Source organism: Acipenser ruthenus, chromosome 36, assembly GCF_902713425.1.
Source record: "Acipenser ruthenus chromosome 36, fAciRut3.2 maternal haplotype, whole genome shotgun sequence".
Classification (NCBI taxonomy): Eukaryota; Metazoa; Chordata; class Actinopteri; order Acipenseriformes; family Acipenseridae; genus Acipenser; species Acipenser ruthenus.
The window spans coordinates 8,496,243-8,514,587 of NC_081224.1; the positions used below are offsets into that span (position 1 = coordinate 8,496,243).

At 38.5% G+C, this 18,345-nt stretch overlaps 1 protein-coding gene across 1 annotated transcript; it reads right to left on the bottom strand.

Annotated features, from left to right (window-relative positions):
• Positions 1 to 214: 214 nt before the first annotated feature.
• LOC117409801 (interferon-induced protein 44-like) lies at positions 215 to 18,333 on the bottom strand. Its single transcript, XM_059008264.1, has 7 exons — positions 18,162 to 18,333; positions 18,022 to 18,082; positions 14,669 to 14,879; positions 6,965 to 7,093; positions 6,107 to 6,248; positions 3,691 to 3,788; positions 215 to 1,419 (listed from the first exon to the last, which is right to left on the bottom strand). The coding sequence occupies exons 1-7, from the start codon at positions 18,181 to 18,183 to the stop codon at positions 1,258 to 1,260; spliced, it is 825 nt and encodes a 274-aa protein (XP_058864247.1). The 5' UTR covers positions 18,184 to 18,333; the 3' UTR covers positions 215 to 1,257.
• Positions 18,334 to 18,345: the final 12 nt, after the last annotated feature.

Below are 18,345 nucleotides of genomic sequence, written 5' to 3' on the forward strand. Positions count from 1 at the left end.
AGGCGCTGGGGCTACTGGCAAATATTGTAAATAAACACTGGGGTGTTTAAAGAAGTTTTATGGCATTCAGATGTTTTTCATTAGTAGCTTGAAGTACACTATTAGTATACCTAAATTGTAGGTTGAATTTACTTAAGTATAAAATAATACAACTTTAAGTAAACTAAAACTAAACTATACATATACTGCTGGTATACCTAAAGTGCTCTTGAAACACATTACATAGTAATACTTCAAACAAACAAAAAGCAAACCATATAAATTATAAAATACTATTAGTATTGTGACATTTTTGCTGCTGTGGGTGTACCCAGAAATTACAAGATTGCAACAGACATTGGATCAATCAAGCTCTTTATTCTTCCACCCTGTAACTGCAATGCATAATACAGATAAGGAACCAACATAGTATAGAGAGACACAAACATGTCAATATCAAACTGATTTAAAACAAGGATTATTATTATTAAAAATAAAATGGATTATGGGAAACTATATTACAGTACATGGGAAATGTATGAGATGGGATTTTCAAATACAGTGGTTAGTAATGTGGACATCCTGAAGTTAATACATTTGAAAGGTGTTTGAATGAGCCCCCTTATTAGACAGACTGACCAATACAATACAATACAATACAGTACAATACAATACAATACAATAGCAACAGCAAACATGAGTGAAAGTGCTGCATAAATAGGAAACAAAAGCAGATTTTATTTATTTATTTCAAAAAACATCATTCACATTTCATTCATGATTTTCCCGTCTTTTACATTATCGAAGAACATTTGTTAGTTTTAGCTTTTTTAGCTGCTATTAATAAGGAACCAGTTAAAGGAACTTCCAACATATAATGCGAAGGTTATAATTCAAAGCCACTTATTGATAATTTTTTTCTGTTTATGCAAAGCTGACGGCAGTAGTGCCCTATAACCTGCTTTGAATACGGGCTATGCCACCGCCTGTCTTCATCGCTCCCAGTCAGTGTAGGGGTTGAATAATAAGAAGTGCCAATTCCAAATTGGGAAAAAAAATGGTGAAAAAATGTCTGATTCTAAATTTATTTATATAGATTTAACAAAGAATATACAAGTAGAGGATTCATAATACAAAAAATCATAAATACAAAAAGTAACTCTGTGATAGAGCTGTTTGGGTGGTACTTTTTGTATCTGGGACCACAGCCTTCTCCAATTGTAAAACAATTAAACTTGTGAATGGGCTCAGCGTGCTTCAGGTGTGATATGTGATACTCTACATTCTCTCTTGAAAGGGTTTTGCAGCCATCAGCATTTGACCAACTGCCTCCAACAGCAGTGTTCCTTTTATTTGGTTAATTTTCATCTCCTCAAAGTAGTTTGAAACCACAAGGATGTTGCTCACTGAAATTCTCATCTCCTTTGCTAACATTTCAATCTGAAAGAGAATGAATAAAGTATTTGTTTAGAAGGAACAGCACATTTCAATGCCTGCTGCATGTGTCGTGTGAAACATGCTGTACTTGATGTCCTCCAGAAATACTGCACAGCGATTTTCAGTTTTATTTTACAGCTTTTTTTCTTTATATTTCTTTGTTTTATTGCCACACAAACAATCATTGTTGTATTAATAAACACTTGAATATTTGGGTTTACCTTGACCCATCCAAAAAGGATGGCTGTTTTCTGGACGTTTGGGTTTTACCACATTTCACCAAAATCAATCTATGTTTATAAGAAATAATTTTAACTTGTGACAGAGACAGAATGATTCTTGGTGATACATCTCCCTCCTGACCTGTGAGGGCGCTGTGTAAAGGGAACAGAGTGCCCTGGACTGGATGGCCAGATAATTCATTCCCAGGGTTGGAAGTCGGCCATCTTAGAAAGGGGGCGGAGCCACAATACTACAAGTCATTGCCCCAAAATGGTCGCAGATGTGTCAATCATTGATTGGAGGAAAAGCGATTGCACTCCTTACCAAAGGAGGCAAGACTGATGGTATAAAAGGGGAAGTGGCCAAGCAATCTGTTCCTTTGTGTGGTTAGATATGCACCAGAAGGAGACCGTAATTTCCATTACACGAGAGTAGATGTTAAACTTCATGCTGATTTGAACTCGGCTCTCGCCAAGATAAGCACCAACTAAGACGTAGCTTTACAGTAAACTAATGTGATCCATCTGTGTCTCCATCCATTTGCGTTTCCTTCCATATGATGATGTAGATATCCTTCTGCCTGGTGTTGATGGCTGAAGTGTAATGCCGGCTCCAGGGATCAGCTTATTTTGCCTCCCTAGAGCATCAGCACACACAACGGCTGCGATGCTGGCTCCGGGGATCAACCACAGTGCGGTCTCCCCAGCGCATCAGCATGACAGCCATCTGGATTGAGCTAAGTAGGGAACATCTCTGGGGTCTTCAAGTGGGCACCTTCCATCCTCTGTGTTTCGTCAACTAGCCCACGACACCTCAAGAGGGCTCGACAGTGATTCTGGTGTCCTAGCATCACCCTCCTCCGTCCCCCACTCAACTCAGCCCAGCTTACTTACCAACACATCAGCGTTTCTTTCTTTCTATTGTGCTTGACATCCCCAACCACAATCTTTCCGTCTCAACCACAGCCAGTTGTTGCTTCTCTCTGCTGCTTCAGATAAGTTCTTCACTGTGCAACGCAACTCTTGGCCACTGAATCCAACGTCTCTGAAAAACCAGGTTGTAGAGTGTGCCACAAATCCTCGACAACTCACCTCCACTGGGTAAACCTAGACTCTCCATCCTCGCTGTTCCGCTTCAGCGGCTAGTTGAGCATACCGCAATTTCTTCCTCTCATACGCCTCATCTACAGCATCCTCCCATGGCACTGTTAACTATACCAGGTGAACAAGGCGTGCTGATCCAGACCACAAGACAATATCTGGTCGAAGGTTAGTGGTGGCAAAATAAGCCGTTGACCAACATCTGCCAGCATTTTCCAGTCTCTAGCAGCTTCCAGTTGTCGTGGGCGAGGATTGGTTTTAACACCTTTTCTTGGCGGTTGCCCTCCTGGGCGGAGGAATGTTGTCTTTTGTGTGTAATGTTTTGATGGAACTGGTGGCAACTTATTGGTCATGTTACGCTTGTCTTCCAATGCTAAGGCCAAACATCGCAGCACCTGGTCATGCCACCAAGTAAACCGTCCTTGGCTAAGAGCCACATCTGCTAAGAAATGAATAATAATAATAATAATAATAATAATAATGTTGCAGGTGATGAACACAAAGGACACGAGGGATCCTCTCCTACCCAGAGGTTTAGGTTCTGTGTTAATGGGAGAACATCATATGTTGACCTGATGAGGAAACTGATCCTGCTCTGCTCCATTGACCATAGGTCTTGCCAGCCAATCTTGCCGTTGTATTGCCTGTTAACATTGTTATTATTTACTGCTGTTTCGCCATCAAGCAATTGGATTACAAAATAAAACACCCTTACACCTGGATTATCATTGTCTGTTTGATTATTGATCACCTGCACCTGCACACTGTTAACCACTTTGCCACATAACTTCATACAGTTCTTCTTTCCTGTATCTAGTGTTTACTTGAAAAAAATCACCCATTTATCAGTTCAGGTCTAGTGCTACTTGGACTCTTCTTACTAAATCTTCTTGAATAGCCCTGGATTTTATTAGTGTATGTTACAATCCATGTTGATATTGTTTTGACTCACCTTTTGTTTCATATCTCTTCTCATGTACAGACTTTTCAAATCCTCAGTTTTCTCAACAAGTTTATCAATGAATGTAACAAGCAGCTGGCATGGTACTCCTGAAAAATGATGAATTAGAAGTGTTGTGTTATAAGTATAGTGTGATGATGGATAGAAAATAAGATCATGTTTCAGGTCAATCACTCACATAACAGACTTGATTAACACTAATCATCAAAAACCTAATGTTCCTTTACCCCTGTAGGTAGCATTACCCAAGAAAAATGCTTATCAGGATCATTGAAAACAGACCTATTTTTTTTTTTAATTTAGAGTGCCCAACTATTTTACCCCCAATTTGGAATCTCCAACTATCATCGTTTCTCCTCAACAAACAGCGATCTCCACACAGTGCAGCAGATCTGAAGGTTCAGTGAGTATCCTCCTATCCCACAACCAAGCCAACTTCCTTTTTACACCCAACAAACCAAGAGCGGATATCAGCGAGGTACCAACCTCTGGAAGACAAAGACCAGCCCTGCAGATCTCCACCCAGGCTTACCAGCTGTCTGGCCTGTAGAGTTCACTGTGGCTTGATGAGGAGAGACAGTCCCTGACGGCTTTTCCCTCCCTAACCTGCTGGAAGCGTCAGAGCCAATGCAACGCCCCCTTGGAGTCCCCAGCGCAGACCGGTTGACTGCGCACAGGCAGGATTTGAACCTGCTCTGTAGGACTCATCCTGCACGCCGCGCGGCACTGCTTTTGCCAGATGAGCCACTCGGGGATTCTTCACCAGACCTATTTTTAAGCAGTCATGTTCAACGCAGCAGTCATTACCAGCTAGATAATCTACCACAGTGAGCTGAAGAAAGGAGCACTTAACCAAACACAAGATACAAATTAAAACATAAGAACATAAGAAAATTTACAAACGAGAGGAGGCCATTCGGCCCATCTTGCTCGTTTGGTTGTTAGTAGCTTATTGATCCCAGAATCTCATCAAGCAGCTTCTTGAAGGATCCCAGGGTGTCAGCTTCAACAACATTACAATTATCTGGGTACAAAACTGCCTCCTATTTTCTGTTCTGAATGCTCCTTTATCTAATCTCCATTTGTGACCCCTGGTCATTGTTTCTTTTAGCCTGACTGCATACGACATGCCTTTTAAACCCGGGATAATTCTGGTCGCTCTTCTTTGCACTCTTTTATTTTTATTATTATTATTTGTTTATTTAGCAGACGCCTTTATCCAAGGTGACTTACAGAGACTAGGGTGTGTGAACTATGCATCAGCTGCAGAGTCACTTACAATTACGTCTCACCCGAAAGACGGAGCACAAGGAGGTTAAGTGATTGCTCAGGGTCACACAATGAGTCAGTGGCTGAGGTGGGATTTGAACCAGGGACCTCTTGGTTACAAACCTGTTTCTTTAACAACTGGACCACACAGCCTCCTCTTTTTGAGCAGCAATATCCTTTTTGTAACAAGGTGACCAGAACTGAACACAATATTCTAGGTGAGGTCTTACTAATGCATTGTAAAGTTTTAACATTACTTCCCTTGATTTAAATTCAACACTTTTCACAATATATCAGAGCATCTTGTTGGCCTTTTTTATACCTTCCCCACATTGTCTAGATGAAGACATTTCTGAGTCAGCATAAACTCCTAGGTCTTTTTCATAGATTTCTTCTTCAATTTCAGTATCTCCCATATGATATTTATAATGCACATTTTTATTGCTTGCATGCAGTACCTTACACTTTTCTCTATTAAATGTCATTTGCCATGTGTCTGCCCAGTTCTGAATGCTGTCTAGATCATTTTGAATGACCTTTGCTGCTGCAACAGTGTTTGCCACTCCTCCTGTTTTTGTGTCGTCTGCAAATTTAACAAGTTTGCTTACTGTACCAGAATCTAAATCATTAATGTAGATTAGGAATAGAAGAGGACCTAACACTGATCCCTGTGGTACACCACTGGTTACCTCGCTCCATTTTGAGACTTCTCCTCTAATCAGTACTTTCTGTTTTCTACATGTTAACCACTCCCTAATCCATGCACATTTTAACAGTCTGAAGCTAGCGCACAATATTTATTCTATTCTCAACAGGTGGAGATGTTTACCTGGTGGAGGTGGCAGGGATATATAGTATATACGAGAGAGAGAAAGCAAGAGAAGGAGGAAAAGAAACAAAACAAAATAAAAAAAAACAATATTGTATATCGAGCACATAAAGTATATAAATATACACACACACACACACACACACACACACACACACACACAAGATACAAATTGCACATGATAACAGTCTGAAGCTAGCGCACAGTATTTATTCTATTCTCAACAGGTGAAGGTATATATATGAGTATATAAAGTATATAAATACACACACAGAGAAATTGGCACACACAATGCTAATGATATATTACCAGTCTCTGTGAGCATTCCAATTAATTCTTCATAAAACCGAATCAATGCTGGGTGCATATTTTCAGCGGTATGAAGTGATACAACCAACACAACACAGTGGATTTTGTCTCCTTCCATTTTTGATTTCAGAATATCGTCAAACTAAAAAATAAAAACAAAAATAAGTTTTAGAAAACAGTTACCATTTCTCAAAAGACACTTAAAATATTACCAAGAAAAGTACCCTTTTCTGAGATTATTGCAATTTTCTTTTTAATGCCTCCAGTTAGTCATCTGTATGCATTGAGAAGCAGAGCAGCTATTGAGAGACTGAGGTCTATTAAAATGACCTGCTGGATATCCAATGAATTTGATGACGATGATTAATAATACATTTTATGTTTGTGATTTATGATTTTTACTGAGAGGGAATGTTTTAACTGACTTATTAAGTTTGGTTAATTGCTGTGGTTTTAACTCACACAGTTTTAGCACAATTGAAATAAGCTGTGTTTTCTTTCAGTGTAATAATGGTGAGAATTCCCCACTCCCCCTAAAAAAAAACACGATGCAAAGATGTGTGTGTGTGTGTGTGTGTAAAGATCAAGCCTGACATGATACACCTGACATTAAAAAAATAAAAAAGCTAAGGCTGTTTGAAAGTGTATCTACTTCTGACATGAATTTGAATTTTAAAGGCGCTGAAAGCATTAGTTGTAAATGCATGGTGTGTTTGTATTCACTTGCATTGCATCATACTGTGTGAAAATAGTATTCAGTGATGTTACAGCTGCTGAGCCACTCAAAGGAGCCAATGCACTTTCAAAATGCTTTCTACAAGTCTTTTACACATCATTGCATTAACATTACTTACATACCTTTGTGTCTTCAGCCACTTCACCATCTATGATCTTCTTTAATATTATCGTGGCATTTACTGTTTTCTCCAATTCAAATCCTGCTGTATCAAAGATTTTCATCTTGTCAATGAATTTGTGGCATTTTAGCTGCAAAGAAATTATACAATGATCATATTTATTAAGTGTATGCATTGATGTTATGTGTAGCATGCTAAAGGTATAGGTACATTAACACTCAAGCCCAGAAAACCCAATTAACATAAAGTGCTACAAAACTTGCTCGACTGCTCCACCCCCAGGTTAAATATAGAGCAGAAGGAACTCAATCTGGTCTTTTAACAAGAAGTACTTAACCATATTCCGACAACTGCAAACACGTTTCAATTAAATGAAAAGTAGTGAGACATGAATTACAAAAGTGTAGTTTTATTTACAAGCCTCAAAATAATGCATTTAGCATAAACAGTTTATTTTTTACTTTTTTTTTTTTTTTTTTTTTTTTTTTTAAACACATAAATGGTGGATTATGAGTTACAAACTTCAAAAAATCAGAACACATGCAAAACTGTTATGCAGACTCGCTTCAAAACCGTAGACAAAAATGAAAGGAGTGTGTTAGGGACACGTCAGGCACAGATCTCCTATCAACAAAGCAGGGGCAGATCCAGACTGTCATGAAGGGGGAAACCTGATACAAAACATACCATTAAAGTAAACAATATATTGACATTTTTAACGAAAGAGGGGGGTCCGGACCCCCAATAATAATAATAATAATAATAATAATAATAATATACAGTACACATTTTATATAATGCATCAACCTGCAATTAAATATATATATATATATTTTTTAAATTTTATTTTAAACAATACGGTGCATCGACCTGCATAAATCTTATTACAGAGATAAAGATAAACAACATCTGGATAGGGGCCAAGTGCGTGGGGGCCTGGCCCCAGGGAAAAGTGCGAAACATGTATATTATTTAATTGTGTTGTCAGGTGTATGAAGTGTGTAGCGCTGGCAGAGTTGAAGTTGAAGTATTTGTTTAAACGTGTCATCGCTACACGTACGGTGTACCCTGAAGCCGTCGTCGTAAGTCAAAGTCACAAGACGGAACTGTCTGATTCCAGTCAACGCTGAAAATTAAAATAACTACCAGCAGCTGTCGCAGTCAGAATATTTCTGACTGACAAATGAAGAAACCAATAGCGGCAGCTGCAGGACCAATTCTGAGTCTGTACTGGCAGGCAAGATCTGTTTGTTTTTAGGTAGATTTTGAGAAGTTGCACCCAGCAGGGAGGTGTAGGACTCTACAGCTCATATCAAGTTCCAGAAAAAGAAGTTAGTTAGCACTGCCCCCATTGACCTACAATGAAAGGTAGGCCTACATAGTATCTAAATATAGACCTCATGGGAACTTACAGTATGTTTCTGGTGCAATAAAAGCATTTAAAAAATCATTTTTGTAGTTATTTTTATTGTGAAGTTGAAAATAAATTGTCAAATTTTGTCCTGTCATTTGACGTCATAATTTTTCAACTAAGTTGAAAAAGTCAGTCATATTACTTTACATATTTATATGTGGTAACATATCTTCTTTTTAATGTTTGTCATTAGTATTTTTAGTGGGTTTTGGCTTTCTTGAAACTCAAATTAACTCTACTTGTCTTGCAATAATTAAGAATGGTTAACCAATTAAAATGGAGAACGCAGTTCATGAAATGTAAAAATGCCTGATGCATTTCCTCGGGTAACTTGACATACACATCTCCTGTTTAGCCAATCATAGCTAACTTTAGTTGGAACTCAAAAGTGACACTCAACAGACGAGTTCTGGATGGGGTCACAAGCTTTACAGAAGGAACGGGCTGAAGTTAGTTACTTATTCCGGATTCAAGGCTGAAGTTAGTTACTGATTCGCACAGTTATGTATTGAATATTAGCTCACATTCTAAGGGGGAAATCACATAGATAGTCTGCATGTGCCACCTCAAGTAAGGTATCATTTTAAAGATTGAGCATTTCTTTTCAACATAAAGTAGATTGCAGAGTGGCACAAGTAGGCATTCACAGGCTATGCTGTGAAATATACACACACACCCTTCTTTTTCTGCATATTAACACACATTGTGAGGGCATTGCCACCTCAAGCTGGGTGTGATGTTGAAGGTTAAGCAGTTGTCTTGCGAATACAGTATGATGCATAGTGGCATGTACAGTACTATTAAGTGCTATTTAGTATGAAATTTAGAGCATTTATTACGAATTGTAAGAAAAAAGGCCTTGTTTAATAGCAGATATTTAATTAAAAAGTCACATGTTGTTTTGAACTAAGCAACAAATACACTATGTGAAACTAACTTCAGCCTCGAATCGGGAATAAGTAACTAACTTCAGCCCTCGAATCGGGAATAAGTAACTAACTTCAACCTTTGAATCGGGAATAAGAAACTAACTTCAGCCCTCGAATCGAGAATAAGTAACTAACTTCAGCCCTCGAATCGGGAATAAGTAACTAACTTCAACCTTTGAATCGGGAATAAGTAACTAACTTCAGCCTCAAATCGGGAATAAGTAACTAACTTCAACCTTTGAATCGGGAATAAGTAACTAACTTCAGCCTCGAATCGAGAATAAGTAACTAACTTCAGCCCTCGAATCGAGAATAAGTAACTAACTTCAGCCCTCGAATCGGGAATAAGTAACTAACTTCAACCTTTGAATCGGGAATAAGTAACTAACTTCAGCCTCGAATCGGGAATAAGTAACTAACTTCAGCCCTCGAATCGGGAATAAGTAAGTAACTTCATCCCGGTCCTTCTGTAAAGCTCGGTACCCCCATCCAGAACTCGTCTGTTGAGTGTCAGTTTTGGGTTACAACTAAAGTTAGCTGTGATTGGCTGAACGTGTCGGCAGACAGGAAGAGCAAGCCCCGATTTCCTTAAGTGGAAGTGGGCGAGGCTGAGGGGAATGATTGACACTTTGTGCTTGCACAGTTCAAATAAAACATATTTAAATAAACTGTGGAGCTGAAATACACAGCTCAAATAAAGGTCTTGCGCACCCTAGCGTAAACTGAATTTCAATTTAAGGGAAGCTGTTTTTTGTTCTTGAGTAAACTGAATTTTAAATTTAAGGGAAGCTGTTTTTTGTTCTTGAGTAAATTGAATGTCAATTTAAGGCGTGCTGTTTTGTTGTTAATAGATGTATTTTTGTTAATAGATGAGTTTGCATTATATTATTTACTTTTTGTTACTTTCCCCTCTCATATTGTTACCTCGTAGTTCATGATGACATTCGATCGGGTTTCGTCTTCTTTTCCCTGGAAGAGCATCATCTGCCTGTTACTCCCTGTCTTTAATACAGTTCCTTTGTACAGATGAAGTCCTTCATTGACGGATTGCACCGACGGATTTAAGGGGGAATGTGTGGTCACCAAATTGTTTTATATTAGGGGATTATGTTTGTGTATCACTTGGACTTTCCGACAAAATGGTAAAACATTGCTTCGGTAAAATTTGGTAAAACACACTCAATTACAGATGGTTGAGTATAGAGCCCTATATTTTTCAGGACTTAGGACCCAGGGGAACCCAGTGGCATGCATGCATTCAGGGCGCGGTTCTGGAGCTAGTCGTAGTAGTATACATTACCATGGTCGTCCTAAAACCCGTCGAGAGGCGCCCGGAGGAACCGGAGATGCCTGGCGGAGCCCGGAGACGCCCAGAGTCTATTATTATTATTATTATTATTATTATTATTATTATTATTATTAATAATGACAATAATAATCACATATTTATGTATTTATGTATCGGGAAACAGACAAAGCAAGTACCTTTCACGTTCTTTAGCCTGCAGCAAACCTGCAACCAAACAAAGAACATCAACTTCCTTCTATGTGTTTCATTGCCACTTACTTTTAATAATGATTTAGGCAACTCGATACAACTTTAACAACAACACACGTGTTGTTATGTCTCTCTGTTCTGTCCACAGCTGTGACCCAGTACAGAAACATCTCAAACAATATCTATATTGACACACTATGTTTCTAGTTCCTGCTCTTACATTCCAGTCAAAAAAATCTACAGCACCATGTACTGTGTGTATTATAAATGAAATAACAATACAACACTAACACCCCTTTTAACATTAGGATAATTTTTCCATTAAGAATAGGTCCATTTTTTAAAATGTGTAGACTATTTCTGTACCAGAAATAGTTTTACAATTTAGGATATAGTATGTCACTAAAATGTAAAACCTAGCTAACAATTTTACGTTGTTACGTTTCATTGCCACAGCCCACTTTGTCCATGACGTCCTGTGTCCTGTGTACACCGCCAGCTCTCTGCTTTCCTGTCCAACCACTCTCTGCTCGACCCTCTCCAATCTGGCTTCCGCTCTGCTCACTTCAACTGCCCTCCTGGCTGTCACTAACTCACTAAACTCTGCCCGAACTGCCGCTCTCTCCTCTGTCCTAATTCTCCTCGACCTCTCTGCTGTCGATCACTCTATTCTACTATCCTCTCTCGCTGACCTGGGAATCTCTGGCACTGCTCTGGCCTGGATCTCCTTCTACCTCTCCAACCGCACTTACCAGGTAACCTGGCGTGGAGCAACCTCCACACCTCACCCTCTCTCAACAGGAGTCCCCCAAGGGTCAGTCTTGGGTCCTTTCCTGTTGTCTCTCTACACCCACTCCCTGGGCCCCCTCATCGCATCCTATGGTTTCTCATACCATTTCTATGATGATGATGCTCAGATTTTCCTCTCCTTCCCCACCTCTGACTCCACCATCCCCTCCCGTATCTCTACCTGTCTGTCTGCTATCTCCTCCTGGATGCACTCGCATCACCTCAAACTCAACCTCTCTAAATCTGACCTCCTTTTCTTTCCCTCCTCCTCCTCCTCCTCCCCCTCCTCTGATCTCTCTATCTCCATTCTTCTGGAATCTACCACACTCTCTCCCTCCTCCTCAGCTAAGAACCTTGGAGTCAACCTGGACCCCTGTCTGTCTTATTCCCAGCACATCTCCACCCTGGCATGCACTTGCCGATTCTTCCTGAGCAACATACGAAGAATCAGACCCTTCCTCAGCAACTACGCCACCCAGCTCCTGGTCCAGGCCTTGGTACTCTCCCGCATAGACTACTGCAACTCCCTCCTGGCTGGCCTCCCTGCGTCTGCCACCCGTCCGCTCCAGCTCATCCAGAACTCCGCTGCTCGTCTGGTGTTCTCTCTGCCTCGCTTCTCCCACGCTACTCCACTGCTCCGCTCGCTCCATTGGCTCCCAATCACCACTCGCATCCAGTTCAAGACTCTTGTACTCGCCTACAGATGCCTTGACCAGACTGCACCCAGCTACCTCCAAACCCTCACCTCTCCCTACACCCCCACTCGACCTCTCCGCTCCTCCTGCACTAGAAGACTGGCTCTACCTCCTCTACACTCCCCTTCCTCCAGAGCCCGCTCCTTCTCCACCCTCGCCCCGCAGTGGTGGAATGACCTTCCTACAGATGTCAGGACTGCCCAGTCCCTGACCACCTTCCGGCACCTCCTCAAGACTCACCTCTTCAGACAGCACCTGTAGAACTCCACTTTTCCCTCTGGACACTATCACTCTTTCTTAAATGCGCTTTACTTGCTCTTATCTGCCCCCTATTTTACTGCATTTAATCCTGTACTTTAGAGTACTGTAATCTGTCACAAGTGTTATTTAATCTGTAGTATTTTGTATTTAATTATATCCTAATGTAACTATCACTGACATTGTTATCTGCTCTGTTATTGAATCGTATTTTGTCATACTTGTACTTGCTAGAACCAAAGTCATTGTATTTTATCTTGCTCTTAATTGTATTAATACTTGTACTGTGATTCCTGAAATGTATTTTTGTTTACGACTGTAAGTCGCCCTGGATAAGGACGTCTGCTAATAAATAATAATAATAATAATTATAATAATAATAAATAAATAAATAAATAAATAAATAAATAAATAAATAAATAAATCAGTGTATTCAGGGAGATACTGTCTCACTGATATATATATATACGTATACATGTATACATATCTACCTAGCCTACCTCACTCGCTCAGAAGCTCAGGAACACAACACATTGAAGTCAATACCCCAGTTAAGGGGAAATGTATCCTTATGTGTTGTGCTTAAATGTAATAGTTCAGGTGTTTTGTGCAGCCAGCCCCTGGAGTTTATTACAGTTAATCACAGCGCCTTCAGTAGTTTGCAACAGTTTAAGTGACAGTTGTTACACTGACACAAAATAGAAGAAAATAAACGAAAGAAACAGATATAAGCAGCCCACAAACCACTAACAAAGAACAGGATTCATAAGGGGGGTGTAAACTCAACAGATGTGTTTTACAAAGTGTCTGGAAATTGTAAAATGTTTTTATATCTAAGTGTTTGCAGTCGGCTATATTTCCTGTCACGTGTAACGCGGCACTATGATCTATTTTGGGCTAATTGTAGACGAAATAGGCTAAAAAGAAAATATACTAAAATATTTTAAGTCACCTTTTATTATCTATGTGTCATACAACAATGTGTACAGCGTATCAGCACGATGAATTTGTATTTGATTTATAACTGGTAGCTTATAGATTAAAATAAATAAAACAGAAAGTGTACTATTTGATGTGTAGCTTACTGCCGTACTTGTATAAGCCAATAACAGCTTTACATTCGTACATTATGTCATTTTAGCACAATGACTTGTACATTTAAAATAAATACACAAAACGTGTGTGTGTGCGGTTTGTTTTAAACTGGACACATTGACATTTCGGAGTTGGACTTATACAGAATCACGTATTTATATATTAATACATCGGGAAACAGTGTTTCTGTACTGGGCCACAGCTGTGGACAGAACAGAGAGACGTAACAGCAGAAGTAAAGTGTTTAGAGAGAAGGAAAAAGAACTGACAGAAGCATGCTAGCAAACCTGTAAGTGAAGCCAACTGCTTAATGAACATGTGTTGTTGTTAATGTTGTATCGAGTTGCCTAAATCATTATTAAAAGTAAGAGGCAATGAAACACATAGAAGGAAGCTGATGTTCTTTGTTTGGTTGCAGGTTGGCTGCAGGCTAAAGAACGTGAAAGGTACTTGCTTTGTCTGTTTCCCGATACATAAATACATAAATATGTGATTATTATTGTCATTATTATTAATAATAATAATAATAATAATAATAATAATAATAATAATAATAATAATAATAATAATATGCTCCGGGCTCCTCCGGGCACTTCTGGACGGGTTTTAGGATGACCCCACATTACCATTTACAATGGCTTTCTATGTGACAAGTGCAACTGGTCCGGTTAAAAAACACAAGTATTAAATCACGCAAACAGTGGAAGGTAAGCGTTCACAGTTTATATTAAAATTGCAACATGATGGGTTTGAAATAATATCGATTTATATACTTGTGTTCACATAATACTACAGCTAACTGTAGTTACAGTCCTGATTGGCAGGATATATGTATACAAGAAAAATATCTCCCTTTCTACATTTTTCTATCAACATGTAGACTAGTGTCCCCTCGGCTTAAAGCACCTGAACCTCATGTGCACTTGCTGCTTTTTTTCTCTGCTGTTACTGCCAGTGAGATGACAGGACACAGTAATTAAGCACACTAGATGAGAAGTGTAGGAGGTGTTGGAATTTAAACACTTACATGTTGTGTGACGCTTGTTTGTGCACCTGGTCTCACGGCTTCAATGTTTTGCACTCTGCCATTGAGTTCTTCTCTCCTGAGCTCTGAGAGCACAGAATTCAGAAAGCTTGACTTTCCGGAACCCACATTGCCCGAAATAAGAATATTTGTTGTGGAAGCCTTAGGGTGTGGTTGGTGGTTTTTTATTTCTTCTTGAAGTTTCATGTAAGCACTGTAAAACAAGTAACAAATGAAAAGAAATGTCAAACTTTAAAAGCTCAGTCTTACAAATATTTCAGAAAATACAAAAATAAAAATATAGCTGCAAGCAGCAATGTAGGGGGCCAAGTATGGCAGTATGGCTGTATGGATATGATATATGACTATGGATATGGCTGTATGGATATGGTATGGCTGTACAAATATGACATATGGCTGTATGGAAGCAGCAACGTACAAATCTGGTCACATAGTTTGGCAGCCATATTGAAATATTGCCCAATCATCTTAATTCATTCATAGACTTTATTTCTCACAGTCTTCTACTATTCTGTCAAGTTTCATCAGTCTACTATATTCTACCATAAGATTATACTGAAATATATGGATATAGACCATAGCTGATATTTGATTGGATTGTGGCAGCCATGTTTTTTAATGCAGCGACTTACCTTGACAAAGTGTGCCAATTTATCAGTTATTACCTTCCAATGGTCTGTGCAATTGTGTTGACATTGAAGTGCAATGGTGTTCTTGTTATGGGTTGCAAAAGTTTTTTTTACAATTATCAATATGGCCGCCAAACCATGTGACCAAAATGTGTCATTTTCACCAGTACTTCACGTGAGTCTATATGGTCATATAAAGTTTCATGACTGTAGGGTATTGCACTTTGGATTTATGCACGAATGTATGAAAATAGAGCTGTCAATTATTTGCAAGCCGCGGCCATGTTTTTTAACAAAAAATTTTGCATTGAACAAGCGTAAAAAAGGACCTTGCCGTGAACATGCTTGCCAGTTTAGGTGTCGATTGACGTTGTGGTTTAAGACAAGAAGATTGTTGAATATTTGGCGCCAATCCAGCGTAGCAGGCAAAGTAATTGTTCAATCGACCTCGATTGAACATATGTTTTTTATAGGCCATTGCTGCACTATCTGCTGCCATTGTCACAGTTCCACCTTAAGTTGTTTTTAACGGCAAGAGTTTTGAAAAATTCACAAAATTTCCACGAGATCCAATATTGCGGTCAAACCATGTGACTTTTTCATTTGGGGACATTATCTGCACATAGCCAGCTACCTACATACCCGATTTCATAAGCCTGCCATGAGGTCTCGGAAGAAAGAAAAATAATAATAATAACTAGAGTTGTGAGCAACTTTACGGCTTCCAAGCAGTTAGCGTGAAATTTAAGCGCATTGGCTGTTATAGATGGAACGTTATCATCACAAATCATTTTGGACACAGCTGACTCTCAATTTTGGCAAAAATATTGGAATCACTGGTTAGATGATCAATACTGAAATCTTACTGGCCCACAGCAGCCATGTTTTGTACCATAGCAACTTCCCTTGAACAACCGTAAAAGATAATCATACGTAGATCATTTATGCTAATTTTGGCTTCAATCAGAACTCTGCATGTTATATAACAACCATCTGCAGTCAATAAGAAATGATGGGAAGTTTTAAAGCCAGCTTTAAATTTGACCTTTAGCAGAACTTAACCATACTATATAAAACTAGTTATGTATTACACATTACACTACTTGCATTACCTATAGTGCTCATATAAACACACCAGTTTTGTAAAACAACAAAAGTCACTTCTAATAAATTACAAACATACAAACCTTGCAATTCTGTTAAATCCACAACAAATCAAAACCAATTGATATCAACACACATCCTATATTAAATAATAAAACATAAACACTTTATATAAATAGTGAGTATTTCAAAACTACTATCTGTAAAAATCATACATGCACAACACACTGAGCTATTTCAGTATAACGTTTAAAAGGGACAGTATTCAATACAGGGTTATAGTAGGTTTAAGAAAGAGCTGAAGTTAATATTCAGATATAAAAGTAGTATTACTGAACTGCTTTTATGTAACATTTACATGGGGCAGTATATAATACCAAATTAGTCGTGGGTTTTTAAGAAATGATTACAGTTAAATGCTTTAGCTAAAAAGTATTCACAAAGTTAGTCACCATACATATAAAACAAAGAGGATGGAGAGAGAAATGTGAGATTTGAGAGACAGTCTTACTAAACTCTATAGGTATTGCGTGATCACTTCCAGAATTTGTTTCCGAAGCATGTCTGGGTTTGGTCTGCGGAAAAGGTGGCAACCCTACTTACAGTGTGTGTGTCCGTATGTGTCGCCTACAGTTCTGTATATGCCTGCATGTCCACCAGGATATTTAAAGTAAACAAACAACATTACTCTGGTCAGCTGCAATTATACTAAAATGTCCGCTTTTTGGGGGGATTCTCCGTGCGAGCTTTACCGTTACAAGTGTATTTCATAGCGCAAGCGATTCTGAAGAGTTTTGTGTATACTTTTTTGTTACCTAAAATGACCTATATTATTAATTATAAAAGCCAGTCAATCGAAATTGTTCAAGTGTACAGGTGGAAAATGTGGACGTGAAATGTGTATGTTTTCATCTGCGGTTCACGTTGAGCTGCTAAACAGCGATTAAATAATGATACACAGTGTTTTAGAGAATATTTATAGTAAAATGTCCGTTTTTTGGGAGGATTCTCTGTGAATAGCCGTACGATCTTCACAGATGCAATTCTATTTAATAGAGCAAGCGATTCTGAAGAGTTATGTCTAGTTTTCAGTAGAGATTAGCTCAATGAAAGATGCGCTCACAATGTTGCGCCACCCCGTCTCATGTCGTCTTTTAAATAGGTTACACGCGCGGCTTCCTTACAACACAGTCAGGATTTGTGATTGTTTTATTATCAGTTAAGTCAGTAAAAATAATTTTATTTAAACAAACTGTATTAGTGTGACTTGTAAAGCTCATGTATCAGACATGTTATTGTTTCGATTGTCTTTTGGTTTAAAGGATGCATTTTTTTTCGAGTACCTTCTGTTTAGCTTCAATAGCGTTTCACAAAAAGAAAATAATAATAATAATAATAATAATAATAATAATAATAATAATAATAATAATCCTAACAAAAACAATAGGTTTCCCCAGACTACGGCTTGGAAGCCTAATAATAATAATAATAATAATAATAATAATAATAATAATAATAATAATAATAATAATAATAATAATAATAATAACAATAGATGTCCAGCAACTACGTTGCTTGGCCCCCTAAAAACTGATCACTTACTCATCACTGAATTCAACTTCACGCCATGGATTAGGGAGAAGTGGCTCTGGTCTCGGCGGTTCTGCAAAATAAGGAGAGATACATAAATACGCACAACTGTTTTTTTCTGTGGTAAAGATGAGGGTTTTAATATGATTTACCGCTTGATGGCGATCCTCCCATTGCAGCAGATGTTGAGATGAGGATATGTATTGTGGAAGGTGCTCTGAGGTTACAGAAGTAATGATGCTATTAAAGAAAAACAAACTATATATATGGTAGATGAGGTGACACCCCCTGACAAAAGGAAATCTAAATCCAGTCTATATTTGGTTAAATGGGAGG